General features: G+C 36.7%; 1 protein-coding gene across 9 annotated transcripts in view; it reads right to left on the bottom strand.

Annotated features, from left to right (window-relative positions):
* Positions 1-23,272, bottom strand: part of LOC106661667 (lysine-specific demethylase 3A-like) — a 475,583-nt gene that overhangs the window by 268,951 nt on the left and 183,360 nt on the right. For all 9 annotated transcript variants that reach the window (XM_014385209.2, XM_014385207.2, XM_014385208.2 and 6 more), the window contains one exon: positions 22,173-22,281. In XM_014385209.2, the coding sequence (XP_014240695.1) occupies positions 22,173-22,281 (109 nt within the window). The remainder of the gene's footprint in view (positions 1-22,172; positions 22,282-23,272) is intronic.

Raw genomic sequence — 23,272 nt, 5'->3', positions numbered from 1 at the left:
AAATTCATTCTATAATCTAACGAGTTGATTTTTTCCGAAATGATATTTCTCATCACACTAATGATAGACACTGAGTAGAAGTAAGGATGGGCTCAAAAACCCTGCAGCAAAATGGAACATCTCAAGCCGTAAACATTACAGAGAAGAGAGAGATGACCAACTATGATTATAGATGGAGTAGGAGGAACAACAATTCAGAATTACGAAAGTGACCTGATTTCCTGTAATGTTCGACATGTTTGCTGATGTTCTTCTATAGCTTGCCAACTTTCTTCCCTTTTACCTTCTCGAATCTTTTTCGCTTGGTTATCGATAGATAACAATCCTATTAATCTTGGGTTGAGATGGGAATTTTGTGTCCGAGTGGATCGAAGTCACGATAGCTCAAGTGGTAGAGCGTATCTAGCCTATAGTCTATCTTCGTGGGTTCGAATCGAAGTGACACTGACTTTTTATCTCAACTAAAAGCCTTAATTAATTGAAAAATATTAATTGGTCAAGCGGACAATAAAAACCAGTGAATCTTATTAATGTTATGGCGTGCAGAGCCAAAGGAAGGATGAGCTTTTCGAAAAAATGAACTAGAGCCTCTGAAGTTTTGTAAGAGAGAACTGCATGCTGATAAACTATAATCAAGTTACTCCAACAAACTTAAATACTTGCAAGTAGTAAGATTTCAAATGGGATAGAAGGAACAATAATTCAGAATAACAAAAGTTAACTAATTTCTCATAACTTTCAGGATGTTTGTGATGAACTTTTGTACAAAAAAACTTTTCTTCATTTTACCTTTTCGCAGATTTTTCCATCAAACGATAATTGGCTCATAAAGTATAAAGTAGAAGGAAGGAGAATATTTAAAAAAAATCGAAGTCACGATACTTCAAATGGTTAGAGCAGCGGTGTATTTAGCCGAAAAGGTCGTGGGTTCGAACCCTGTTCGTGTCACTAACATTTTCATTTCAACCAAAACCTTACATAAAAAGATTAAGCAATTGAAAGAAGTAATTTGGTCAATAGTCCACTAAATATAATGGATTTTTAAAAAAGTTGTGAAATGGAGTCTCGGAAACTATGTACGTAGAAAGGAACAGGGAGATGATCAACTATGACCAATTCTCTAACAAATTGAAAAAGTTACAAGTTTTAGATTCCAGCTAGAGTAGAAGGATCAATATTCAGAATCATAAAAGTGACCTAATTTCTTCATTCGAGGTTTAACATGTTTGTTGATGGTCTTTTTTAGTATTTTTCTTTCTCTCATGTAATAAACACTTCTTCCTTGTATATTCTCTTTGTTTTTTCTATCAATAGATAACCAGGCCATTAACGTTTGGGCGTACAGAGCCGAAGGAGGGAGTAGCTCATTGTTTTCCTAGTCGGCCATATGGCGTGTTCTCCGGACAAAAACCCACCTCCCTCGCCCATTTTATGGCCGCGAGCAGTCTGTAACGATCCCTTGTCGAGTCTTTCTTACAGATATGCCACATTTCCGGGCGCTAATGAACCGAATGCAAGTCAAAGAACTCTCTGGAGACTGATTGGGATTGGATGTAAACAAGTGGGGCCTTGATGAATAGGGCTTCTCGTTAATCATTTCCTTTGGAACCGATTCAAAAACTATATGAAGATGCAGTTGGAACCTGGCCCACAAACAAATAACCGACTGTCGACGATCCTTTTCTTACTATAGCACGGTTTTTATACTCCTGTGACTGTAATGTAATAAGATACAGTAGCCTTCAGTTGTTTCACACGAGGAAGAAACAACTTAGATTAAATGACATTATCCCTACAATTAGTGAGTGTATAAGAAATAATGGGCTAGAAATCTCGGAGGATAAAACTTTTATATGCCTCTTTACTAGAAGTAGAAAAATTGAGTCACCTGAAAAGGAACAAATTGGGGAACACATCTTCCCAGTCAGGTACTCAGTGAGATTTTTGGGATTGCACATTGACCGAAAATAGTCATGGATATCCCATGTAAAGCAACTGCTGGATACAGGGGAGGAGTTATTTAACGTTCTCAGAATTTTTACTGCACCGCCCCCCCAGAAGAGGCATACCTCCCGCTATAGTATGGCATTCCGTTCTTCTTTCTAAATGTCCCGTTCTCGACACTGGGTCTATCTTCAACGGGCAAGCGGCAAATGTGGATCTGAATCGGCTTAAGGTTTATAGTAATAAGTGCCTACGCTTTTTAGGAAGTTTATCGAGCACCCCCTTAGTGATATTACACGCAGAGGCATCCCCATTTGAGATTAGGCGTAGTAAATTACCTATAAACAAGGTGGTAAATTTGCACTATGCATCCAGACCACTTCTCTACAAACTGGCGTTATTAATAGAAAAAGTGCAAACGGAAAAGTATTGGTTGAAAAAAAATCTCCCCCAATCCGTACGGCCTTTCTAGATGTCGTTTCGTAAGATTTACTCGGTGTTCAGCAGTAGAATCGTTCCTATCTTTAATCTAGTTTACAAAGCCATTATATTCAGACCAACGACGAGGCTTTTAAAGGATTATTCCTTGTATCTTCCTCCCAATATATCAAACGAAATGTTCCTATCAGACCTTGAAGAACTATTTCCGAACCATTGCTATATTTTTACTGATGGTTCACTGCTAGAAAGAAAAGCGGTATGTGCCCTTCTGGATCCGAAAAATGGTTGTTCTGAGGTCTTTTCGCTTTCTAACGCAGTATCAATTTTTACAGCAGAAATGTTTGCCATCGTAAAAGCCATTGAATATACATCAGCGTTAACAGTTACCAAGGCCTGTATTATGTCAGACAGCAAGAGTGACAGAATATTTAAAACTTTAGCAACAACTCGAAGCCGGACTATTTGCTTTGTGAAATTATTAAAAGAACTTTCGACCTCAGCAAACAAAACAAGGACGTGGTTTTCTGTTGGGTACGAGGACATAGTGGAATAAAGAGTAATGACACTGGAAAAATTGACTAAGCATGCTACTCAATTCGGCAGCATTCAAGATTTGAAGCTCGATGCTCTAAAGTTGATCAAAAAGTGGCAATCTGATTATGGGGCAGCTGAAAAGGGGCCTTATTCCCAAATGTCAATACAACACCCTGATATTGACATGTAGACGGTAGTAAGGGATTCTTTGCCGTAATGACACAAATCCGAACGAGTCATGGAATAAGAGGTGCCTACCTTCACAAAATAAAACGGAGACAATCCCCCTATTGTTCCGATGTACCCGAAGATTTAAATCATTTACTTTTCGACTGCGAGGAATACCACGAAATCAGAGAAACTTTCCTAGCGGAAATTTTTGAATGTAACGTCATTGACAATCCCTTCAACCCTGAAACAATGATAGCCTCAGAAAACGTATTGATTTACAAATTTATGCTTAAATTCATAAAATGATGTAATTTAAATATATAAAGTTAGCAGTAACTATAGCGTAGTTAGTTAGTGGTGCGCTACATCTTGTACAATGGCAAGATATTAAAGAAATAAAACCCAAAAAAACTTAATATTTTTGTCTCAGAAATGGCACGCTCAACACCTACCAAATTTCGAATTTGATCGTCTAAAAAAGCATAAATCTTGCACAAACTAAACACACAAAAAATTATAGTTTAATCTACTAAGTTCGAACTTTCGGTATAAAAATTCTAGAAACTTCAAAGGGTTGTGAACGATCTGATGCAAATCTTGCCTACCACTGGGTCTAGGTTAGTTTTTTTTTTTTTTTTTTTTTTTTTTGCTCTACCCTACTACTACTCATTTCACTATTATTACTATTTTCTCTCCCTAATATTGGAGGGTACGGATATATAATTATTGATTACCTATTTCTCCTTCAAAAATTATAAACTTGGATATATACTTATCATTTTATATAATTATATTATATACACTTGGATATATATTTATATTTGTAATCAATAAATAAAATTCGTTTTGTATTGTGTAATGCCAGTTGCAAAATTCAAAATATATTTCATTTTTCATTCTAACTGCATATTTTCGTTTTGCGTCCTCCTCACCGCTCCGACGCTGTATGCATGGGAAGAAATGAGCAGTGGGTTATTTCCGCCACAGTCGATCGGAATGGGAGATTATGACTGTCAGTTGATCTATAAATCCGTTTTAATGCCTTTCCCTGTTTTTACTACCGGGATAATAACCAGAGCTGAAACCACACTTAAATTAACAGGGGCCCTTGTCTTATGGCCCATGGGCCCCTCAGGGCAATAAATAGCCTTTTTTGCGTCGTTTATTCCGATGGAAGACGGCCTACACATTCATTTATTCCCGTCCTGAAAAATGGTCCCTTTGCAAAAAGAGGAGGAGTCCTATTTCGGATTATGCAATAGCCGACCTCTGAATAAACCATAGAAAAGTGTCAAGGCCGGTGGAAAAATTGTTTCTAGCCTGTTCGGCCGAAGGCAGAAGTCTCGAATTAGGAAGTGGTCGTAATTCCGATGCAACTCCCACTTTCAGAACGTGATTTATTCCCGGCCCGGCGGGTGAAAGATTTAAAAAACACAGGGGGAAGAAAAAAAACTCGTTAGCCGCCCTCTCTCCATCGAGCCATGAATAATGGATGTGCCCAGTATAAACGACGGCCCGGCAACGGATGAGTCTTCTGCAACAACTCGCCATACGTGACTCGGGCCGAGCAGATATGCAAATAGGTTCAATTCGTGTCCGAGTGCCACATCCGAGAAAATTCAGGTTAAGTTATATGACACTGTCGTTTTTGACCATCTGTGTTGGATTAGCAACGAAGGTCGCACAGGAACACTTCTTCAGTGACAGTGACACTGCAGTGTCTTTTCAGTCAGAGTCTTTTTTCAAGATGAACGGAAACAACCAAACTATAGGTCAGATATCTCACAATTTAAGGTTTAACTGTATCAACGTAGAAAGAACAGACTGAAAGATGAAAGAGGCATGACCAGATCATAGATATTTAATATGTTTTATATAAGAAAAATATTACAATTTGTTTTGCAAAGTTACAAATTATCCTCAATTAAAATTTCATGGTTCCTAGATTCGAATCCACAACTACTACCGTGGCGAATACGAGGGCCCCCCCCATAACTCTGCCCCCTTGGACCCACAGGCAACAAACAATATTCGGTTTTCTTTCTCATGCCATTTTTCTAGTTAAAACATTAGCACACACTCTGATGCACCGAGTTGTGGTTCTGGTCTCATTGGTGAAAAAGTTATTTTCGTTTGGTTTGTTGGTCAGTCTGTTTATAGCCTGTGTATAGCCTCATATTCCAGAACCCACATTTAGATAATTTTGTTGTGTTCTCCTAGGGTCATTAGACAATTTAGATATTCCCAGACTAGTATGTAGCTAATTGCACATTTAGAACCTTAGCTGCTTGACGATCCGTCACTGTAAATCTTTGCACCTTTCATTTCTTTATCAACTCCTGTGCACAAACCCTATACTCCCAGTTCTCCCTGTCCCCCTATTCCATCTTTGATCCGTCCGCGTACCAAATTGTCGTCTTCTTCAGTTACAACAGGCACACTAAGAGATCTACAATTGAATCAATAATGTTGGGGAAAGTACTAAACCTGTCTGGCAGACCGATACATACCAAAATGCACCACTTTTAGACATGCTTGTAAGTAAGATATTTGATAAAGGTAGAACAAGGAAACCCCGGATGAGGTTCATCAACTTTACAAAGAATCAGGCCAGCCGAAAAGATTTATCAATTGGATTCTTCCTAGTTTAGAAGACAGCTAAGGTCAATATTTGGGATTAATCCAAATTTAGTAGAAGATACTGTTTATTGAAATTGGTAGAATGTACACGATAGCAAATTGCTCGTCATTATGATTATTCCTTTATTTATTTATTCATATTAATTTTTAAATAATAGGTTTTCTTCGAGAGAAGCACAATTACCCCAATTTTTCTTCTTCGTTTTTTTATTCAGCTAGGAATTTAAAACAATTATAAAATAAAGACTCCAAATTGGAATAATCATTCGCAAAAAACACTTCTCATGTTAGCCCCGGGCTTTGTAACGCATTCAGTGAACCCGGATGATCTGTTGGCCCTCAAGGAAAAGGCGTATAATTACTAATTCGAAATTCCGGTCTGTTTGTTGTATTGTTACAACAATCAACGAGGAGATAAACCAGACAAAAACAAAAATAAATATGTAAGACCTTATTACTTCTTCTGTTCATTTCGAAAGCCAAAGCTATAATTAGCAGTGCAGGTAGGAGGTATTTGTGTACAGTGGCATTATGGGATTGTGTGGGTGAACATCCATAAACATATCTCAGTAATGTTTTTGTCAATTTTTTTGCTTAATACTCATTCGAGAATTTCGGTATCTGTGTCGCCGGGTTCGTGGAGACGGTTTAAGAGGTTTCTAGGGTAATTAGAACGTTCGTCTGTATCTGACTGAAAGATCTTCCTTTACAGGAAATGACATGCAAGAACGAGTAAATGACCGACAAAACAGGCATTCACTGAAGATTATAATTAGCCGAAACAAGCAGGGTGAATGCCTCAACGAAAGATAAGACCGATAAACAATGAATTTTGCGTATGTATCAAATTAATTTGTATTTACACATTTTGAGACAATAATAATCTTGCAGATGTTCCTCTGGCGAGTTTGTCTGGTTGTTCATTACCCGGAACTCCCTTATGCCCTGGCACCCAAGACACTATTAGTATGTTGTGTTTTGGAGATTTTGGATGCATTCACTGACTATTTTGGTTGTTACTGTCTTACGTGCAAGGTTTGGCTGACTGATGTTATGCGAGAGGATATTTTGATCAGAGTAAACACTTTTAATTTTTTTCTATTTTTACAGCACAAGCATTGATATCTTGTTTTTCACGATGAAAGACGAGATATACTTCCCTAATGATTGCTCGTGTATTGGGTTTGCAAGAATATGCCATTTGTATACCAATACAATTATTATTGATTTCTTCTTCTCCTTTATAGTAGGTTAAAACTTTATAATAGAATATTGGAAAGGATGTTTTCGTGATCATATATTCTGTCCCCATTACTAGAAATGGGTGTCTGATTTTATTTATTATTGTTGCATACTGGAAATGTCTAATCGCCATCCAATTTGCCAGTTTTTGTTGTCTATATGAGCTTTCCAAAATTTTGTAAGGCAGCTCGTGGGGTTGAATGTCAACTCCGTGAATCCAGGTACAATAGATGTTGTAATTGGTCAGTTTGTTTTCTAACGCCAATTGTCTTTTTTTACTAGTGGTCTGTACAGAAATTCGAGTCACCAGTGTCCTATGAAGTGGAGCCAATCTGGTACGGGAGGAGACTTCCTCAGATTTTGAGATTTTGGTGCATTCAGTGATATTTTAGGGCTGCTTGCCTGTCTGATCTTATGAGGATTTTTTAACAGTTTTAACATCTTCAACGGCACAAGTATTTCAGCTTAAAAAACCATTGTGTGCTTCCATAATGAGCAAAAATGCTCATGTTTTGGGCTTTCCTGATCAGTTTCCTTCATTTGCTTAGTTGGCACTTGTATGACATATTATTTTATTTGATTTCTTTTTCTTCTTTATAGACGGTAAAAACTTTAAAATAGAATATTGGAAATGTTGCTTCCGGGATCATGTGGTCAGTCCTTATTTCTAGAAATGGCTGTCTAGTTTTATTTATAGTCGCTGTATGCCCGAAAAGTCTAGTCCCCATCCAATTTGCTATTTTTGAGAGACTACATGCTTTTCCTAGGTTCTCCTTGTTCTCCATGTTTCCCAATGAGGTAGTAATAGTATTTCTAAGGCAAATCTAGGGCAAAACAAAAGTTGTTGGTCATCTCGGTGAATCCAGATACGTCAGACAATGGATGTTGTAATTCGTATAAAAATCTCAGTCTCAGCGGAATCTAGAGTGTAGATTCCAGTTGAGTTCGCAATTTAGGTGAAAATCGGTGCTTAAGACCAGTGTATACGGTGTTCGTGTTACCAAGTTACAGGTAGATATTTTTAAAGTAAAAATCACCAGTCTGAACTTATTTCTTTGAATTCTTATGCTCAATGTTTTGCACGAGAGGTCGATCTATTGCCGGTGGGGGTTAAAGGGAAAGTTAAATGTTGTATGGATGGGTGCTGAGGATAACCGTTAGGATATAAAAGATGGAACAAAGGACACTACCTTGTATGACACCCATTAAAGTTGAAGATTAGATTACTCAGCATTTTGCTTGAGGTTTATTACTTGGGACTTCCTTACACTTAGTTAAGTGTTCAGCAACGATATAATTTCTATATTTCTCACAACAAATTACTCCGCAGCTTTGGATTCTTGGGTGATGCTGAAAATTTACAAAACCTTCCTTTATAACATTAGAAAAAAAAGATTTGCAAACGTTAGGGCGAGGGTCGGAAGCGAAGAGCCTAACGTTGAATAGATGAACAGGGCATGGCATAAAAGACGCTTACGCTTAATTGAAGGGTTTCTGTCTGAGAGGGGTTATTGAAATGCATCCCGTAATCTTTATATAATTCCGAGACGGGATTCGGGGATGGGGGCGGAATGCGGGCCTGAATGAATAAACAGGGAATTCTCCCCAGGGAGGTGGTCCCGGTCGATGCTGCACCCTTGCATCCGACCCTCCCAGCCGCCCCCAGCTGCCGGCATCTGCCCCAGTTACGAACCAACCACCCCATTTCAACCAGGAAGGCCTTTGTTCGATATCTCCTATATCCCTTTATATTTTCGGGGTTTTTTTATACCGGGACAAAAAACGGGGATGGATCTTTTAGAATGATAACAGGTATTTAGACCACGAATTGTCGTGACTCGTGATCCGAGGAATCCACTGAAGTCACTCCTAGACTATAAACCGATTCCAAGTCAGTCACGATCTCTGCTTACCGTACAATTTCAACTATCACGCATTTAACAGATTCGAGTTAATCGCAGGTATGATTGATAAAAGGTATTTATGCTATTCACTTTCATACTTTCCATTAGTTAATTTTACTTGCTTCTTTCCACTTCAAACCACTTTCGTTATACTACCGGCCTTTAACGCCTTCAAGTGAAATGAGGACAATTTTGTTTCAAAATTAAAAACGGAGTTAGCAACGAAGATACAGATAGTTATTAATAATCAATAATGTCCAAACAGACCAACCATGTAAAACCAACGAAAAACGAAAACCAAAAGTCGTCCACGCAATGTTTTTTCCTTCTTTTCCAGACTACAATGAACTATTGGATGCACTATCAACCCTATCACACAGGCAAAAACGTCCTTCTTACTGGATATTAGACTATAAAAAACGGATTAGTTAGCTAAACATCTACACAGCTAGTAAGTCCGACGTCCGCGCTAAGGTCAAATCGTCGGTAATTTTAACAAGAGCAGTATATTCTATTAATTTTGACAGCCTATTCACAGGGTAAAGCCACCTGAATAAACTCAGCATTTATTAGAGACAGATTATCTGCGGATTTAGTCAAAAAGAGAATTGTTCTCCGTGCATCAAAACCAGAGAGCGAACCAAAAGTGATGAACTGAAGCAACCTAGGCGATTCTTGCCAGAGGTAACAACCTAAACTTTTTGTTGTAGACAATTGTAATTTTATTTTGTGCTGCAACACTGCAACATGGCCATTTCTCGAAATACCATTCACAACTAGGAAGAGGTACAATGGCAATTGGAAACTGGAACACAGGGAGTTGCTGTTCTGACGGCGGTTTGCAATGTATCAGACTGAAATTCAATTACCGGCCGAATTCCAAAGATTTACCGCTGTAATCGCCTACCCCCAGCCCAGTATTATTCACAAGGGACGTCCAGCGATACGGGAGGAGGAAGGGCGGATAGAAAGGGTTCGAAGGGGAATGACGAATAGGCCCCAGGGCGATCCCCGCCCTGTCGTGACCCATTCCCATCAGGACCCATTGTCCTCCAGATAACGAGTGCCCTTGCAGATAGCCCTACACTTCCCATAACAGAAGTTATACACTGCTTGATTCAATTTGCCCTCCGTGAATACCAAAATACCAGAAATTTCCAACTGTCTTCCACCTACATACATACATATGTGGACCGATTTTACATGCACATCCTGTTTAAAATGTTACATACATATTAAATTGCTTTTTATTAAATAATGTAAAAGCTCTACAATAAACTAGACAATATTTGATTCGTATCTTTTTAATGGCTCTTCCGCATCCGTCATATGTATGATGATCAAACAAAGGTTAGTAGGATCTAATATGGCCCCCCAGCTCTTCAATAATTTTTAATCATTTATTTGTAAAGAATTAATAATAAATTAATAACGCTTTCGTAAAGTTGCTGTACTTTTTGGCAACTGGTGTGAAAGAAAGCATTTATGATAGATTAGTAATATCGTAAAAATTAAAAATGAGCATTTAAACAATCGTCAAAATAAATGTTAATCTTAACATGGATAATCGTCTGCTCTTACCTACGTCAGTTCAACTTATATATTTTTGTATTATATTTGTTCGTTAAATAGTATATTTATTATGTCAATTAGGACAGTTTCCGAAAAATTAGATCAATGTAGACAAATTTTGTGTAATTGCTATAAATAATAAAAATAAAAATTACACGCTAGGAGTTTCCATCTTTACCAGCCGGAAACATGCAAAATTCACATTTAATTTAACATTACATCCTTATCGCTTTAATGTTTTACGTTCACACATAAATTTCCCTGAAATATTTCCTGTCGTTCTATGAACTTAATGAAGTTATGACGATTAAAATCGAACTTATTCTATTCGGGGGAGAAAGAATGCCGTTCCCCCGAAGGACGCCTATCGACCTTTAAACAAAATAAAAATGTGAAAAGATATTTTACCTATATTCTAAGCAAACATTTATTGCAAAAATTCTCGTCATGAGAAAAAAGATGCCTACGCGGTTATTGACCTACCCTTTTAAAAGTTAATAACATGTTTTTAAAAAATAATAACAAGTCCGACGGTTTTTGCCCTGATGTTATAAAAGTAAATTTGCCGTTACATAACCAGTTAATCGGTCTTGTTTTGCATCCTTAATTCCATGGTTGTATTTTTGTAGAATTAAGTTGCTCGCAAGGACGAAAGTACAAGTAAAATTAACAAAACTTGTTCTTTTTAGGAGGGGAATGAGTTTTTTTTATTAGAACATAAATAAATAATGAGATAGAATCAGTTTCAACAGTACACATTTCAAAAGAAGAGACACCTTTGTCAACCATAACAACGGATTCACATAGGAAGATATTTTTCTCCCCAAAACGTAAAGATTTTGGGTTTCGAAGCAACGAAAATAGGAACAGATGTGGCAAATACATGAACAATTAAGAAAAACTACAGAATAGATAAAAAAACAGATATTATTGCTAAGAAAGAGGATTTCGTACAGAAGTAGTTACAGCAACAATTAATAATGAAGATGCTGTTTTCATTTTAAAAAAATCGGGCTAAGAAGACAGCAGAGGAACAGTCACAACAGCAATTAAAGACCAACAACAAAAGCAACTACTCACAAAAGCAGATGTTGTTTTCACGGCAAAATAGTTTCGTTTCCGAACAAAAACGAAAGTACAGTTGTACAGTTAGATACACAAATGCAAACAACTATTTATAATAGAAGATGTGGTTATCATTACCAAACTAGCAGACGTACAACAGGAGAAACAAGAGTCATGTACAATAGCAGATGTTGTTTACACTAGGAAAATATTCAGTGATAATTAAAGAAAACAACAAAAAGGGCCATCGTTTTCAAGCAAAATAACAGAAAATCTAGAAATATCAGTTACACTTACATTCACAAACAACTAACAACACTATTAAAAAAAGTTAGATATTTTTTGCTATGAATCAGCGTTCAGAACTAACATTTAACAAACAACAAAAGAACTTCATAAAAACCTGATTCTTTTCGCTAGGAAAGAGAGTTTCGTTTTGAAACAATAACAGCAGACGTATTTGTCACAATACAAATATATATAAACAAAAAAATTTACCATAACATGTTATTTTAGTTACGAAAAGACTTGTCCGAACTATCAGTTATAACAACAATTAATAAACAATAGCGCAAAATCAAACAGACAGTTGTTATTCTCTATAAAGGTGGTTTTTGTTTCCATGTAATCGACACAGTAGCCATGGGGTTTCAATTGTCGGACTAAGACAACAGATCGGAAATAAAAGTTCGAGAAAGAAACAAATGTTAACCTGAGAGGAGTAGGGCTTGAGGACAAACCCAAACGATTGAGTCGAAAAGAACATACGCTATTCATTTACTATAAAGATCACTTGTCCCCACTACAACACATCAGTTTCACAGTTCATTAACAAAAATTATCCTTATATCCTGTTTTTAAATTTAAAATCACAAGCCCGGATTAAAAAGTCATGATATTCCTAATCTGTAGGTGTTAAAAAAACAGGCTTTCCGCAAAAGGAAAACACCTAAAAAAGGGAGGATGTCGTACTAGTCGGGCTTATTGCAACCGGTGACACATGTGTTCCTAATGTGTACAGGTGTATCGTTAACGAAGTCTCCAAATGGACCAGAACCGTCGCGGGCCGCCGACCATGAACATCAGTTGAGTTTTTACACAATTGATCCACAGCCGGAGCGGGACGAACTTTATCCACGTACGACAGTCAAATGGCTTTCCAATAAAGAGGGCGACGGCGAATTACCGTCGTAAAAAGGAACACTGCACGACGAAACTCTAAAGCTCCCCTTTCATCTAAGTAACGCCATTTTCATTTTATAACTTCCTATATTTTATTCTGCCGTTTTGATACTATGGGTTTTTATTTGACAAAAGAGAATGAGAAAAATCACACACCATTGACTTTTAATTGAAAACCTTTTTCTAGGTTTTCAACAACATAAAATTACTACCAACAAACAAACATAAAATTACTACCATCAAAGGCATTAGGGAGTAAATATTGATGACACTTTTATCTAAGCTGCATAAATTGCAAAAATTTGCAACTTTAAAACATTCATAGATTTACGCTTGATCGTTGAACGTCGGATACAATTAAAATGTAAATTAATGCTATTACCAATAGATTTTATATATATAAAACATATATATTAATTTACATTTTAATTGTATCTGACGTTACATTGTAGGTATTTCCATTTAAATTATGTTCACAATAAATGTTCCGGTATGCCTGCAAAAGGCAGTCTACAAGATTCTATTAAAAATGCAACTGTCATTGAAAATAGAATGTAGGTATGGTAATCGATATTGCCGTAAAACCTTTTCTATATAAATCTTTAAATCCTTTAAAAGTCCTGGCAAAATTTATGTACGTGGGTTCATATTGGCTATAAACACGTTTATAGGCCGTACTCCCATATTTCACCGATACAGTCTAACTTGATATAGTGTTTTTTTAAAGATTTTTTTATTATGGTTAACCATAAAATCAAAATCCGTGTAGGAGTGACATCAATGAAGGATTCAAGTTCATATTTTTCGTAAACCATGCATCGTATTCTATAATAAATTAATCTCATAAAATTCTTAGAGTTTATTTCTCTTTTACGCTTATAATTATTATTTCTCGATGTCTTCCCGGTTATGGTCCACCTGCTTTCAACTGTTTATGTTCTAAGATCATTTTATACTTGCATTCTTAAGTAATGTAAATTACGGCTTTAAGAAAGCGTGTAGTTTTAAGGCCCCATTAGTTAGAGTCTAAGAAGGAATGTAATTTTGAATTCTGATAAAATTTCTCAAGTACTTAAAGGCATCATCATAAATTGAAATACTGATGTAACGGGTTTTTGAAAAGTCTTACATTCACACCATGCTTAACTGAAAGTTTTGAAGCCAGTGCGAGCGTACTTCACCATTTTAATCTCCTGGTTAAGGACGAATTTGTCCATTTTAACATGGAAATGTTTTTGGGCTGAATACACTTTTTTTTGGGTGACCTTGTTCGTGCCATCGTTTTCACGTCGCCAAGGAGTGGTTAGGGTTATGTTATGTGAGGTTAGGGACGAGTTTGTTTAGTTTAGTTTATAATATATCATCAAATATTTTTCAGTGAAACGGAGAAAATATGCGATTGCGAAAAGCGGACAAAAAGCATCTTGAAAAACCCATCTTTGAACTTACAATTTACAAAATTTAGCTTCAAGTCATAATCTTAAGATAGCTTTCAATTAACAGGACTACCGCCTTAGGACTACCTCATTACAATCGCTCATGTATTTATTAAATCCAGAGCTTCTGCCAATCCTCATATATTAAATAGCTATTTGAAGCTACAATTTAGTTAGTTTATTATCATTGATGTTAAGCTGAGGGAAATCTATGAAAAGTTTTTTTTTGTTGTGTGTATTGGTGTTTTTCTGTTTTTTCTTATTTTTTTTGCATTGGAGTACGATAATATGGTATATTAGAACTTAGTTTTATAGAAACGGAACAAGATAGATGTAGCATAGTGAGGAAGATTGTGCAGACATAAGAAAGAAAGAGAGAAGTGGGTGAGAGAGAGAGAGAGAGAGAGAGAGAGAGAGAGAGAGAGAGATTTGAAAAAAGTACTGGACTGAGGACTGCACCATGCTTTATATCCCCTGGTGTTTTTTTAAACCGGAGATCCTGCCGGACTTGTTCCTTCATACAAAATAGATATTTAAGCCTCCAAACATAAAGAACCAACGATGACCAAAAGCGGTTAATTGATATATTTTTACGTTATAGGCATAAAAAGAAAGGTTTTGATTATCTATGGGGAGAAAACTATAAGCTCAATTATAAGTTGTGACTTTGTGAGTCCGTCGTTGAGTCGGACATGTTTACATCATCTCCGGGTAAGTTTGTTTTTTAATAATGATTAGGATCGTATTTCTGAAGTTTTGTTTACCAATTAATAACAAATAATTAATCATTTTTTGTATTTTTGGTTATGATGTCATTATCGACTATAATATTTTGTTCTCCGTTACATTATTTAGTCGTTTAATTATTAAACAATTGTGGATAAGTTATTTAATTAAAATATAAACTTTTTAATTTTGTGCATTAATAGTTTATATTGGATTTATTAATATATACCGTTTAAAAGGGTTTTGTGATTGAAATTCTATTTACTTGGTATCCGCAAAATGAAGGATTTTATTCAAATTCAAAGAAATTAAATTGAAGTGTTTGTTAAACTGTTGTCTTCTGTGCCATGTACATGCATATGTTTATAATAATCATGATTATTTACTTTACGTCTGGAATTGGCCGGGAATTTACTTCCGTTCTGTGTTAACATTCAAGTCAAACGGTTCTAATGGGAGAAGTCGGGAGACTTAAAGGCAAACACCCAGACTAACTTTGCCGGTCGGGCTGGGGGCCAAAGTTATCACATTCATTAACACCAACTTTGTACCCCCCGTTCTAATTCCATCCTCGAGCTGCCCGAATTCTCGCTATGCCCGAGACTCGGGTCTCATCCCCTTTATGGAAAGGCTCTCGAGAAATCTCATTATACTTCCTAATAGTTCTCCGTTTATCGCTCGGAACGGGGGAAAAGGACGCGTTTAACAGTCAATCGGCGATCTATGCCAAAAACGGTTGTGAAAAAAAATACCTCCCCCTGGTTCAAACGGGCCGGAATAAAAGATAGCGTTAAGTAATTGGTTTTCCATGTATAGGGCGTACCCGATGCCAAAAACCCTCGCTCATATGAGTACAGGTGCGACCCAGTTTCCTCGTAATGGGCTTTATTCGGCGAGTCGTCTATTTTCGAACGTTTCACTTCAATCTGAATCTGAAACCTGTCGTGGATTTGGAACGGACGTTAACGCATAAATAATAAACCGATGTCGATTGCTTAAAGAACCAAAATATTCCCTGTTTTATGATCGTGCGTTACCCGATGTCCAAATAAAAGTAGGGGTTTGCAAATTATTGTCATGAAGTGAAATTGGTCATAACGGTCCGCCTTGTCTCACTATTGGTTGGTTACTCGATGACCAAATAATATTAGGTGTTTTCAAGTTATTTTTCACCATCGTAAGTTATAGGTGTCGGTCAGGCCTGATGATTTGCCATAAACCGATGTTGATTATCCAAAGATCCAAAATATCTTCTATTTGATGATACGTGGGTGACCCGATGACAAAATAGCAGGAAAGGTTTGTAAATTATCGTCCTGAAATGAACACATTGGTCAAAACGGTCCGCCTTGCCTCGCTAATAGTCTAGACTTTGAACATTTTTTACACGACAATGGTTATAATGGTGCAACGAAAACAGATGAAATAAAACAGGTAATATCGATCTCAGTTATATATTTTGGGACAAACGGAAAAAGGCGAAACAACGGTTTATTAATATGAGTTGGATTTTTTAAAATCATAATTCAAAATAGATCCCAGGGGTAATTTATCCCCATACGTACACTTAAAGAAATGCACACTCCCTCCCATCTGGATTTGTAATAAATTCAATAAAAACAAAACAGAAAACCACACAGGATCTATCGCTTAAAACGATGAGCAATAGGGAGGAACATAACAGAAAATATATTTTAGATTCGTTATATCTACTATCTGTCTGTACTACTCATCCAAGAGACTTCTTGGCTCAAAACAGAAATTTTTTTTTTTTATTACTTGACTGAAAAAAGAATGGTTAAGACCATGAAAGAGAAGTTCGACTGTCCCAGTACAATACAACACGATTGAATCCATAATGTCAACATCTTAGAAGTTTAAGTTCAAATTTATGTAAAGACCCGGATCCCGGTATAATCAACCCTATAAAGTTTTCCGGGAGTTTATACGCTTCTATCAAGCAAATAGCAGCATCACACAGTCTGTAATACAATAACGTCGAGTTATTACTAAGACCTTTTCACATCAACATCTACAAATAGACGCGTATCACGCGATGATGTTTGCTGCTACAACGCAGCATTTGGCCAAATATTTGCACTTGATTATTAAAACAATGACCTTCGTGTCCGTTCATCGTTTTAACAATTAGGGCAATCCATTAGAGTTCGTGGTCCGATTGACCTAATGATCTGATTGACTTTTTTCAGTTAATTAATCTTTATATAAGGTATTGGTTGAGATTTAATTTTATCTCCTTTTGCCTCCGTGGCCATTTCATTTTTCGCCTAGAATCCAATTGATTACACGACATGTGGGGTTGAGATGGGAAGTTGGTGACCGAGTGGATCGAAGACACGATAGCTCAAGTGGTAGAGCAGCGGCGTATTTAGCCGAAGATCGTGGGTTCGAATCCCGCTCGTGACACTGACTTTTTATCTTAACCAACACCTATATAAAGATTAATTAGGGCAATGTTTAATGCAATAGGAAACAGTATAGGACTTGTTTATTATAGGCTAAAATTAAGCACGGGAGGATAGCAGTGAAGTCTCTCGCATCATACCTATTACCACGTAGCTTAAAAGAAACGAAAAGAAGAAAAGACATAAATACAAGAAAACAAGTAGACTCAAACAATGAATAGCGGAACAAGGGCGAAAAATATTAACATAATTTTTTAAGATACTTATTTTTTTTAAAGATCTTCGATTACAGACTCTATTAAAAAGCATCCGTATGTTTTCTGGATTAAAGATGAAGATTTCTTCCAGTGCAAACCCTGATAGATATTAGAAATAATTGAATTTTCAAAAAGGATTAGGATCTTTCAGCAACTAAATGTTTTCAGGATTATGGATTAAGGATTAAGGTAGCTTTCGGTGGAAACTCTGCTAGAAATTGATCAATAATTCAATTCTTTTAAAAGGACTAAATTTAAAAAAAACATTAACCCACCCTATTTGGAACTTTTAATAAAAAACGATTAAATGTTTTCATTCCTTGTTCAAATTGATAAACAATTCAATTATATAAAAACATGTAGAACTTTGTCCCTATAACATAGAGTTTATTTTTGGAAAAAGCATTTTTGAAAGATTAAGATCACTCTCCAGTATTGTAAAATTCATAGATGGTTTACATTTAATTAATAAGCCGTGCGCTTGAACCAAAAGGCAGATTAATTTTTTTACCCGGGAAAGTTTTTATTTCATTACCTAATCTTCTAGATAAATTATGCACTAAGATATCCCATAGATTGTGGAAATTCCTGCTGAGGTACATGGGTCAATGAACTTATAGTTTGGTCAGATCTTTTTGCTCTGACCAAACCTCTTGATGTTTGGATCTTCACACCCAGAAAAAAGATAAGTAAGGTAGACCTAAATGTTAGGAAAGGACCAACCTACAAATCTCAGAGGGATGAAACCACAGACACAATTATAAGTAGTAGACGCAGGTGCTTGTATGGTGATTTAAAGGAAAGAGGCTTTGATTTTGTTTATTTTTAAACGGCAACATGATTAGGAATTGTTAAAACAGGAATGTTCGTGAGCCTGTATGTTTTTTGTCCTATTCCAAATTCGGAGCGAGTTAACGACGTTGCGTGATTCTAAATATCGGATAAGGCCCGTTGAGGGGGGCCGTTTACCCCATCGACCGGTTTATCTATTTACAAATCGACTCTCCACTTTCACAAGTATGCCGGGGTTTTATTGTTGTATTAATTAAGGAAAAAAAAAGAGTTTTAGTGTATATTCTTGATTTTGGGCATGCGAGTGCATCTCCGTGCAATAAATGCCGGATCACGGATGGCTTTTCTCTGTTGTGAGACCTTTGAAAACCGGTCAATATCGCGGATTGATGGGCCCGCCATGCCGTGCCATTACCGGGCGGACCGACACGAAACACCCTCTTCCACATCGATTATGCTGTCGAGGGAATCAAATTCCGTCAACTGGATTATTAATCCACTTCACTAACTCTTGCCGTTTGAAAGGACAAGTTGAACGGGTCACAACTGCATAAAAGACGCGAATAACTAACTCTTTTTACATATACAAAACCAATAACACTTACATTATTCACGTATAAACATTGACATGTCTTCCACTAATAACTCAAAAACATTATTATATGCCTGTACTCTCGTAACCGCGCAGGTCCGCCTCCTCTGTTTCTATCTAAACTTTATAGGAAGCAAACACATTAGGAATCTACACATTAGACACTAGAATTTCTATACTGATTACTGAGAAAACGAAGAAAATTGGCGTTAGAAAATAATCTGATCAATTGCAACATTTATTGTCTGATGTATCTGGATTCAAGGAGTTGACATACAACCCCACCAGCTGCCTTAGAAACACTATTAAACCTAGAAACTAGGAAAAACTCAGACAGACTACAAAAACTGGCAAATTGGATGGGGACTAGACATTTCGATCATGCAACAATAATAAATAAAATCAGACACCCATTTCTAGAAATGGGGACAGGATATATGATCACGACAACATCCTTTCCAATATTCTATTATAAAGTTTTAACCTAGTTTAAAGGAGAAGAAGAAATCAATAATAATTGTATTGGTATACAAATGGCAAATTCTGTGCAAACTCAAAACCCGAGTAATCAACTCATTGGGGAAGCATCTCGTCTTTCAATGAGAAAAATATGATATCAATGCCTATGCCGTCAAAAAATAAAAATAAAATAAAAGTGGTTACTCTGATCAAAATATCCTCCCGCATAAGATCAGACAGCCAAACCTTCCGTGTAAAACGGTAAGAACCAAGATAGTCAGTGAATGCTTCCGAAAGTTCCAAAACCTACCGAACATAGAAAACTCAAGAGTCATAATTAAAGAACTCTCAACAAATCTAGCAAACACTTTGCTACAGTTAGACAGGGTAGAACTTAGGGGATCGATATGGCTAGGCTATAAACTGATCACTACCAGCTGAAAAACACATATACAACAATGATAAAGCCATTTGTAAGTTATCGATGAGGAGGAAGAGACAGCCCGCCTTATTAACTTCGAATGAGAAGCAACAGCTCAATGGAGACATAACCTAGGTACCAAGAAGACCCGGGAAAAGAATGGCAATAATAATTTTTCGGATTCTTGAGGAGTGGTCAAACTGTTTAAAAATCGAATTCAAAAAATTATTAAACAACCAGTGATTAAAAAAACAACAACAAATGGCTATAATGTTACAGTCAGTGACCTACTACTTTTTAAAGGAAGGATCGAGTCAATTAAACTGATTAACGAACAAGAAAAATAACAATAAGCAAGAAAGCTTTAGTGCTGAGAATTCTGCTTTGTACTGTTAGACAAATTGAACAGGTAATCCTTTGAAATAAAAACGGTAGCCCGAGAAAATGTGCAGCCCTTTTTAAAAACTACCGCGTTAGATTTGGCGACATTAACAGTCAGATTCAATTTTCCGCAATAATCATCTAATATTTTATATTTCTCTGTAAAGGAAGCTCTTCAATGAAGAGGGCGAAAAGGATAGGACTTTTGTATACATCCTTCAACTTTCGGCATTTCGCCATTTTATATGTTATTTCTCTGTTTTCAAGCTAAAATTTTACCAACTTGGCAGAAAAGAAACTTTTACATCACTTTCTGGTACAAATCAAATCTTATTCAAGTTAAACAATTCCTTGCTATGTAGGAACACAACTTTGAAGATGGCGAAATGGCGAAGACGTCTGACAGACCGACACTGCCCAAATGAACGGACGAAAATGATCGGTAACGACCAAATTTCCTAAAATAATAACAATCGTTCTACCGTTTTAGCTGTGTAGTGCACCTTAAATATAGGGAGAAAAGTGAACTACATCGTCATTTTTTGCAGTATGGTCCGGCTTAAGACAAAGTGTTTTAATTGATGGTAGCAGTTAAGTCTCTAAGTGGGTAAACAATGATGTAGAATGTAGACGGACCGAGTGCCTGCGCATCCATTCGGTACCACTATTTTGAAAGAAGGCAATAGCAAAAAAATCCTTGAAAATAAAATCGCTCAGGTGAGCAGGTGATACATACAGAATTGTGAGATGGACTCGATGTTTCCAAAGAAATGTTCCAGCTGGAAGCGCTGTCACTTAGAATCTCACCTAACACGAAACTTAAACTCGTAGCTTTTGATGGAATTCCTTCTCACCAACACGAACGCAAAAGGGACAAAGCTTAACTTTACAGTTGTGAAGAAAGAAATGTGAACTAATAATCTTAGCATTTTAAAAATAAAATCTACATTGTTCGCTGAGGTCAAAGTAAAATTTTTTAGTGGATATGTATACGTTTATGGACGTCTATTCTGCCAATTATTCCATGCTTGCTAAATAGAATATTAGAAAGTAACAGAAGGGGGAAAATGTAAACAACTTAGCTCGAATTGGGTTGTTGGCGTTCTGAAAAGCATTTTTCTTCTAAAGAGAATAACAACGGGCGTTTGCGTTTACCCAAGCCACGCTTAAGCGAGCGTGTCCAGGAATACCATGGGAATCAGCCGAGATTTTCATCGCTGGAACGAACCGATTTGCATAAAAATCGCATAACAGTCCGTTTAACGCAATCTCTTTTATCATTGCTTATTGTTGGTAATTATTTTCAATAAAGAAAGTGTAATTATGTCAATTTTGGCTTTTCATATTGAAATGTTGATAGTGATGTGATGGTTGTTGATAGTACTTATGTTCCGCTATAGTCAAGTTCGAGAATCATTTAAACGATAAGTAGGTTAGGTAACGCATAAATTACGAATGCTTAAGTACGAATACCTAAGGCTAAACACAATGTACTTTGCCATGCCATGTATAAACTTTTTGTTTCAAATTTCTTCTTGAGGTCTCTCAATGATAAACCTGCAGCATGATTTATCTCGTCATTTTGGTCTGCGTATTCTCGCTAAAAGCACCACTAGCGAAAAGTAACGAGCATGGGAGATCAAAAGAACGAGGATAATCAGACAAAAAAAAAACACTATTGAAAAAATTTAAACCTACGAAAAACCATCCTAAACATGGTAGCACATTCAGCTTCTAATTTGTTTACTAGGCCAATATTTTTTTAAAGATTTAAAAACAGAGTTTACGCCAGCATAGATCCAACCAGCCCACCGTTGCGACATCAGCAGTGAACGTTTTAAAATTACGAAAGGTTATGTATTTCGTACATTATACCATTGCGGTTGTGAAGGTTGTGTGAATACTCCAAAGTTTATAGATGTAATTATATTCTGGTATATCATTTTTCTATAATAAACATTATTTTTATTACTATTATTAAGCTTACCTCGGTCAGGTGGTTGCGAAGGCGGCTTTGTAGCACGTGGAACTCGTGAAACAGCCGATTTCCTTTCCACTGACTTCCTCGAGATCTTCGCCGGCTTCTTTCCTCGAGGCTGGAACAAGAGAAAAAAAATTAAAAATAGCATAAACCAAGAGACTAGTACGTAAAATAGATGATATTTGTTTCAGACAATCGCTCAGGCTTTTCATGACATCTATCAATAAAGCTATTGAAGAGAACCGTATTTGGCGTTATAGTCAGGTCGATTTGATGTAAGCACGAGGGGTGCGTGCACGCCCGGGGAAAACGGAGCCACTGACTACCCAGCATGGAAATCATGCCACCGGCCCATTACTTATGATTTTTCTCGATGGATCGTGTGGTGGGCAGCAAGTCGGTTTCAAACTTGCACCTTGCGTCAGCAGTCGAGCTCAAAAGTGATCTCCGACACGATTTTAATTAGTGGATATTTTATGACTTAGCTGGTCGTTTGGATCAATTTGTGTAGCAAAGGTTTGTTAATTAAAAAATGTTGAGACCGTGAGTGATGTTAAACACAATTTCAAGCAAGTGCGATTCTCTTTCAACTCTCTCACTCACCCCCTCTCTCTCTTCTCTCGCCCCTTCTCACATATATCTGTATTACTTTCAATTTGATGTTTTCTCTTTTTTTTCCTTTCTCTTTTACTACCTGTCTCTCTTAATTTGGTCGCATTCATTCTTTAATCTTGCCCATTTTTATCTTTCTTTATTTCTCTATCCTTCTGTCGGTCAGTCTCTCTCTCTCTTCTTCTTTCTGTCTGTCTGTCTGTCTCTATCTGTCTGTATGTCTCTCTCTCTCTCTCTCTCTCTCTCTCTCTCTCTCTCCCACACACACACACACACACCAAAAAACCATAAAACATAAAAACAGATAGTGCGGTAAAAAGCGTTCCATTTCCGTGAACAAGGCTAGATTGACAATTTGTGCATTCATTTTGCGAGCGTCGAGTGATAAGCGAATGTTCATTTCAATTGCTAATGAGGACGACGGGTTCGCCGGGGGGGGGGCGGTATTGACTCCGACAGGACCTCGACCAGTTTGGCATTTACCGCCGGGTCGT

Source organism: Cimex lectularius, unplaced genomic scaffold (genome assembly GCF_000648675.2).
Source record: "Cimex lectularius strain Harlan isolate CLEC.00 unplaced genomic scaffold, Clec_2.1 scaffold59, whole genome shotgun sequence".
NCBI lineage: Eukaryota > Metazoa > Arthropoda > Insecta > Hemiptera > Cimicidae > Cimex > Cimex lectularius.
Note: the sequence above shows the minus strand (reverse complement) of the source record. Positions and strands in the feature narration are given on the sequence as shown.